The 8,182-nt window shown below is 31.2% G+C and overlaps 1 protein-coding gene across 1 annotated transcript; it reads left to right on the plus strand.

Annotated features, from left to right (window-relative positions):
- Nucleotides 1-796: 796 nt before the first annotated feature.
- On the plus strand, nt 797-1,457 carry LOC106107069. The gene has a single exon (XM_013287771.1). The coding sequence runs from the start codon at nt 858-860 to the stop codon at nt 1,392-1,394; it is 537 nt and encodes a 178-aa protein (XP_013143225.1). The 5' UTR covers nt 797-857; the 3' UTR covers nt 1,395-1,457.
- The last annotated feature ends 6,725 nt before the right edge of the window (nt 1,458-8,182 follow it).

Here is an 8,182-nt window from a genome sequence, read left to right on the forward strand (position 1 = left end):
TAACCTAAAGCGTGACGTAAGTGTAGGGCTTTTTATTAAAAAAGGTATTATTCAAAAATATTCTGTAATTGCCGATATCTTAGGCAACAAAAAAGTGTGTGTTTACGTTTTATTATAATAGTATGTAATATAATAGTATAGATATAGATTGTTCGAATTTCACTTTGTAAGTTCATTTGCTCTTCTATACTGGGAATACAGAAATTATGAAGAGATCAAACCTGCTCTTTATTATGGGTATTGCCCGAGACAGGTTACTGCATAAGTTGTTGGAAATCCCCGACACGCGGCTCCGACCACGCTAGACGCCGCCTTTTGTTTTGTCAACAAACCATAGTTTTTTTTAATAATACCTAAATTATGTCACATTAAAATTTCACCTGTTTTCATTTTTATTAATTACTTTCTTTTGTACATATTTACAATATAAGGTTCTTTATTTTTGAATATTATTAAATTCCAATCTAAAATATTCGGTTAGAAATTACAGAAATGCGTTAAAATATATCTTGAAGGTTTTAAACTTATAAATAGTCCCGTTAAAGTGAAAGTCGTAACTGTTCGTTAAATTAAGGAACATCGTACATGTTTAACAGATGATTTGATCGTTTTTGATAGATTTTTCAATGTTTTTTAAAGTAATGTTAAGCAATGATGCGTCAGTCTGAATCAGTCGAGCCTGTTACAATCCCCTTAGCTTACGTCATAGGGAAACTGTTAGTAAAAATTGTAAGGCACGCTAACGCCGGTATAAAACACGTTGTAACAATCCTCAGAGCCTCAAACCAGTCCGAGTACCAGGACAGTGTAGACACGAAAATAATATTGTTTTTCTAAACATATTTCGTGTCCTTAAAATGGCGGGAATTTATCTCAAATTCACTTTATGTTTTGTGCTACTCGTGAGTTTGGAATGTCGTGTGATAAAAATCATAGACGATGAGGATTCAAATAACGATATCGTTGTCAAGATTATATTGAAAAATAAGAAAAGAGAACATTCGAAAATTAAAAAAGATGAAGACACTAAATTAAAAGAAGTCCTTGGTGAAACGGATAAGGAAAAAGCAGAGGCGAAACTGAGAGAAATTATAGAAGAAATGAAAAAAGAAATGCATAAAAAATCAGACAAAAATGAAGGTCATGAGGAAGACACAAATGCATTATCTGGTGATAACAACTTTGAATTATCTAAGAAAGAATTGCCAGATAATTTCAAAGAATCAGAAGATGAGCCAAGGGATTCTATTTCGGACAACTTGATTGACAAGGAAACACCTCAGTTGACTTCAGAATTCGTCCCTAAGCTTAATTCTCGCAGTGGCATCCAAGTCGGTTCTTGTCCATCAGGGTTTATAAGAAGAGGACCTCTTTGTTTACCAGCCGATAAGTAAAATGTAACTTAACTGTAATAGAGAAAAAAGACTTATTTATTTATTGTTTTGTAAATTTTTAAATATACAAATTGTTGGCTAACAAATACTTTTATTTCAATCTACTCTTTCAAATTATCCTTTCGCTTTATAAACTTTTGCAGTAGTATAGAAATTACCATGTTTTGTCACTAAGTAATTTCACGGCGATGACCCTGATTTGCTACATTGAATTTACCTTGATGACATTTTAATTTCGACTTATTTTATATTTTTTTAAACTTTAATAACATAATATCTACCATTACAATATAGTTTTTAGATTCGTAAACATGTACGAGAAAAATTTCAACATCTTTTAGATGTTCACAAAATAGAAGTCTCTCATGAATTATTCTGTCAAATATTTACTGTTATTAGATATTCGTCGGATAAGAAGCGTGTCGAGATAAATGTTGTACAACGAAGAACATATTTCAAAGGGGTTGTCTTATTTTTTCGATGAATATTAAAAAGGCAGTGAACAATATTTCGTATCAAAAGGCTGACATTCACATTTTTGTAATATAATATATCTCAACGTAGATTACGGGTTAAAAATCGTAAAAGCAAATTAATGCTAAGAAATTTTACTCCTTTACATTACTTTACAGCATTATTTTGCAAACAAAACACCTGTTTTACAATATTAGCAATTTAATTCATTTAATAAATTGCAATGTTAATTGAGTAGGCACTTTTTTTTTAATTCCACCCGGTCGAAGTAGGGGGAAAATGCTAGTCTCGACATAAATAGAATGATCGAAGGTTTTCGTCGTCGCCGTTCTCAATATGTCCTTCAATGTCATATTTGCCGTTGGAAATAGAAAAAGTCGCTTTCGTCGGCTTTGTATGTTATTTGATAGAAAAGGGGAAAGAATTTATTTATAAGGCTAAATAATATATTGCTTGTAACCTTTATTAATACTTAGATAAATTTATTTTTTGTACATACAAATAAAAATATAAATTAACATGATAATTGTTTTGTCAGATTATTTTTCGCAAGTGATATTATACAAAAAACTTTGGTTATAAATATTATTTTAAATATGAAATAAAATATCAAAATTTATATTAATTTCGGGCCTTTTTCGACGGTCCATTAACCTTTATCATCATTCCATTATATTTATTAGACATTTTAAAAGCCTCTTCCAAAGAAATGTCGGATGATATTTTATCAGTTTTTATTTAAAGATATCAATAACTAAATTATATCATTTAGATAAATTGTAAAAAAATTACAACGGACAGAACTGACTAAACATTGTACAAATTCTGACAAAAACATCATTACCATTCCATTCTGACAAAACATTATTTAATAATACACAAAATTTTAAATAAAAAGAAACCAATACAGTCTTCTCAAAATCGCTTTATTTGTAATCAAATAATATAGAAGAGAATCGCAGAAGAATAGAGAACGAAGTCCTGATGTTTCATACATTTCTTTCCGCTTTTATACAAAATGGCCCTGTTCTTACATAACCTAAAGGGCATGAGCCAACAACGACCCCAACACGGTTGTTAAAACTTGGTATCACAGCACTTTCTTTAGGTAGCATTGTCGTGTCTTCTCCTTCAAAAAAATTATCCGGCAAATCATTTGATGTTTTCTTCAAATAATTTAAAAACATTTCTATTATTTGAGCCAATTTTCTTTTATCTAATCCATTGAAAGATTTCTCTGTTACATCATTGTCTTGCGTTTCTTTTCTTGCTTCTGTATTAGTTACATTTGATTTACAGTCGTCATTATCTTTTTTTTTAAATATCTTGATTTTAATGTCACTTGTGTCTTTTTCATCGTTTATTTTAATAACATAACATTTAATCTCCACTAATAACACTAAAAATAATACTAGATTTAAATATGTTTTATTTATTGACGCCATATTTGTAATTGAATATTTCAATTTTTTTATAAAACGAGTGAACCGGTACGATGCACCTTTCGACTAAGAACGTGCCTTTGTTACTTCGGTTTTATATAAACGATTTTGTGGTAATGTGTAATGTTTTTCCGGTTTATCGGTTACTTAGAATACAGTATTCAGGCTTCTGCAGACACACTTGTATTTATATTGTCCTCCTTATCAATCTCCTTGAGTTAAACAAAGGCAACAACATAAGTGTCACTACTGTGATTTAAAAATTTACGATTATAAAAATACGTTTTTAATACTTTTCATAGACAGTTTATTTTTTTTTTACAATCAACAGAAAGCTAAAAAGATAGGTATCTTATAATAACTGACACAGTATTCATTTTTTTATTGTCCAAATTTATCCACAACAGGGATTTTTACTTTAAATCTAAAAATGTGGAGTGTATCGCTAATCCTTTTTGGACGACATTCCGCTATTTGATACGGAATGTCTTATTACGACAAAGTATTTCGATGGTTTATAATCAGAGCTAAGCCCATTCCATTAAATTCTAGAATAAACACTACAGTTACAACTGTCAGGACATCATCTACAGCTGGCTTTACTAATATTGCCTTTACGCAAATTTAAAAGCAAAAAATAGATCGGATGATTTGATACTGTTTATGTCCATATTTGTTCATCCCCACGAAAAAGATCTTCAGTTGGGTAATAGTTAAAGTTTCCATTAAAAAGTCATACGGACTTTGATTCCGTTGGTTTTTCCAAAACGTCACCAAACAATGAACATTATGAAAACATTACTAATTCATTCATATGATCAAATGTCCTTATTTCATAATAATGTTTCAACTCAATTAATCATCCTGAAGACATCCTACATAAACGTGAAATCATCATGTTTACAAATACATTTAATTATTTAAGGCTGGAATACACAAGTGAAATATACAAGCTGGGACATTTGTAAGTCAGCCACCTGTTTTTACTGGTATGTGTATTGCCGTCTTTAAACTCCTATTTGTTTTTTTTTTTTAAATAAATTTCTGTGATAAATCATCTACACTGCCGAAACGACTTTTGTCTTTTAAAACAAATGGCTAAGTATTGTTTTAAAATCACTTTAAATGAGTGCGTAATATACGTAATGAGTTTTATACAAAATATTTCTATATCAATGGTGCGTGAAACTGAACATCTATATTCATAGTGTAACTTTTGAATGCAAGACCAAACTAAAGCTCTGCACCTGCACTCAGGTAGAGTACATCATTAGTGTAATTGGTATCCGGTCAGAGCACCCTCTACTGTTCTCTTATTAACGGAAAATTGTACACTATCATTCACGGTAGCTGAAAGAAATGAAACTGAATAAAACTTTCTGTGTTGCTTAAAACTTAGCAGTTCTGGTTATTAAAAACAACCTTTACTTCTGATATGTTTTTATAAATGCGAAAGTTTAGATGGATGGATGTTTGTTAGAGTTTGTAGCCTTAACGGCTAAACGGAAATCAATGAAATTTGGTATAGACGTAGAGGATACACTTTTGTTTTTTTTTTTAATTCCGAAGAAAAAACATCCGGTCGGCAATACTGCGGTTTTTCTGGTGTTGACAGACATCAAATCAATTGGTATTAGGCGATCTACTGCTCTTTTGCCTCCTTCTATAAAAAAGAAATGCCATTGATAGCAAGAATATGAAAGGTGTAACAAAGATTCCAAAGAGATAAACAACAATGTTTTTGTACAAGTATTCCCGCGATAAGAACTCACAGTAATTAATGCTTAGCAATTAATAGCGTTTATGTAGATCAATAAGCGAGATAAGTACAAGAACAAACCAGGACGCGGTCTAATTTCCGTCGCAGACTCTGCCATTACTCATCGGAAATTAAGATCCCGTAGCGCCAAGGTTGACGTTTTAATTAAAACGCCTTAAATATTTATTACAATGTTTTACCGTAATAAATAAAACATGACTGAAAATTTGGTTAATTAATTAATAGGAATTTTGTTACGTTAAATTTGAAGTGAGCTTTCGCCCGCGACTCCATCGGCGTGGAATAAAAACAAATACAAAAGTATGTACCCTATGTGTTCCTCTAGATTATCCTTCACATCTGCAATTTTTTATCGACAACCGTTCAGCCGTTTAAGCCACAATCTCTAACAAACACCCATCTATGTAAATTTACATTTAACTATATTTAATTTAAAATGAACAAACGCCCAAAAGATAGTTGATAAGTGAGCCCAATATCTTATATACGAAGCAACTCAAAAGACTGTAGACATTAATTTGAATAGACTGCCAACGCCAAAACCGATTCAAAACTTTAGGGTAATAAAGGTTAATACATAAAAATAGAATAAAACAAGAGGATAACAGAATAATTTACGAAAACTTTATTGATTGAAAACCACATAATAAAATACTCATATTCAACAATATTACAAATCTTCTATTATATAACCGTAGGACAACTAATTAAAGATATCCAAAATGCAATCGTCTTTTTTTTCTTATTGACCGACTTTACAAAAGAAGTAAGTACTCAATTCTTCTTTATGTTTTATGTCTTTTTATTGATTTAATGGCCAGCAGAATGTGCTGATCCTTTTATACCCGTAAGGGCAAATTCCGGAGACTATTCCACTTCTTGACTTGAAGCTAGGAATACCCTCGTTTCGTTCTCCATTGCGAGTATTCCCACCATCTTTATTGCTTTCATCTTCGAATAAATTATCAGGTAAATCATTTACAAAGTTATTGATAAAACTTGCAATATCTTTACCGCGGTTTTCATTTAATTTCTCTTCCTTTGACATGTTTTTTGGTGTTACGTTAATTTCTTTCACAATTTTGCTTTTTGGTTTGATAATAATTTCTACATCTACGTCGTCCGATGTATTATCGATTTTGATTACAGCACATTCAAAACCGATTATTAAAAGTACAAAAATTACTACACAACTTTTAGCTGAAACCATTTTAATGATGGTATAATATACAACAGTATTACTTCGTAACAGGCGATGTTATGGTCAATAAGATATAGAGCAAGGAATTTATACTAAGAATGAGGTAAAACATTTGTTATTACATACTTACCTCTTACGTAATTGATAAAAACAGACGTAACTTCCCTCCAATGATTCATAATTCATTTCATTCATATAAATTTAACAGAATACAAGGAAGTTAGTAACAAAATATAGGGCAATTTTGTTCTAAATCTTTACATCGTATGTGCTAATACCGATGTATTTGTATTTTGGAACTGGTTTAGAAATTCAAACTGAAACATTTACATCTATTATTGAGATTTACCACTGCTTCATTTGAAATGCCTGTTCTTATTTCACTCATTCAAAATTTTCTGTCTACTCTATTTTCTTTTATTTCAGTCGTCAATCCTTTCTAATGCCACCTTTCTTTCCCAATATGTGCGATGCACTTCTCTACGTTAGTCTAATCTGATTAACTAATATTTTTTCTTCTAGAACACCAATAGTGTTTTCCTTATAACATTGTGTTCCTTAAATCTTCATTGATTATTAGCTTTTGCTAGCGACTTCATTCGCACGAAAAAAAACGACGATAGTGTAACTCCCAACAGTGAAAGGTTTTCAAATCGCTTCAGTACTTTCGGGTACTATTCAATCCAAACAAACAAATATTTCCTCTTTATAGTTGTATTATATTTGTTGTATTCCGTCAAAACATGTTACAAATAATCGTTTCCGTAATCCAGACTTGTTTTGTATTGTCCTCTGACGGATGTTGGACGCACGTGTTTTGTAATCCCAGTTAATACTTTTTCAGTCAAATGACGCAAACTGCACTTTTCATAACTTATAGCAATAACATAAGGAAATAATTCTAGCTTACAAGACAGTTAATATTCTACGCTGCTGATTACATCCATAATTAACAATATTAGCGACTTCAAAAATTATGAGTGTGGAAGGGTACACCGGTAGTGGACTAAGAAAGAGATGGATTGTGTTAATGGTGACTTGATTAAGGGAAGTGATGACTGTGATGACGGATGATTGAGTTATTTGGAGAACTAAAACCCGGTGCGCCGACCCTACGGGAGTAGGAGTAGGAGTGATGACGAGCGACTTCAAAAGGGCTAGATTAAATGATCCATAACATCTTACGGGACTTTCATGTAAGTTTTTTCAGCTAAGGTTTCCTGTCTTATACAAGAACTTGTTGCATGATGTTACTATTGGAGGGTCAAATATTAGATTCAAAATCTGGATTTGAATAAATAGCACCAAGATGAGACTTTACTTTTAATATTTTTTGCTTTAACACTTTTATCTCAAACTATAACAATGTTAAAAATATTATTGCCTATGACAACGTGACCATTATTACTATTGCTATTGTTCATCTATAAAATATTTTTCTATCATAAAAGTAGGAAAAAAATCATTCAGTTAGATTCCCTCATCCCTTACTTGATCGCGATTGGTCTGGATTATTTTTCAGTGCAAGTTATTAGTTGAAATTGATAATATTTTCTCTAATTTAAAAAACAACTGACAGCCCCTGTGTTACCATTTCTAGGCTCCCTAGTTTCTCAGAAGTAATTTAGTTTCAGCTACACAACGAATAATTACTTTTATTTATACTCAATTCTAATCTACATTTCTTTTTGGAGTACTTACAATGTCATTGTTTATTATAAAAAGAGCACAAAAAATGTAACGATAAAATTAAAAAAATCACCAGCAATCTGTCAAACTTTCGGCGGTTGGAGATTTCTTAAATTCTTTTGAATTATACTTAGAAGGACGAATAGCTCTGGCCACGCTTACGTGTTATGACTTGTACCACACACGGTTAATACCTTTGAAG

The sequence above is a fragment of the Papilio polytes genome, unplaced genomic scaffold (assembly GCF_000836215.1).
Source record: "Papilio polytes unplaced genomic scaffold, Ppol_1.0 DF824269.1, whole genome shotgun sequence".
NCBI lineage: Eukaryota > Metazoa > Arthropoda > Insecta > Lepidoptera > Papilionidae > Papilio > Papilio polytes.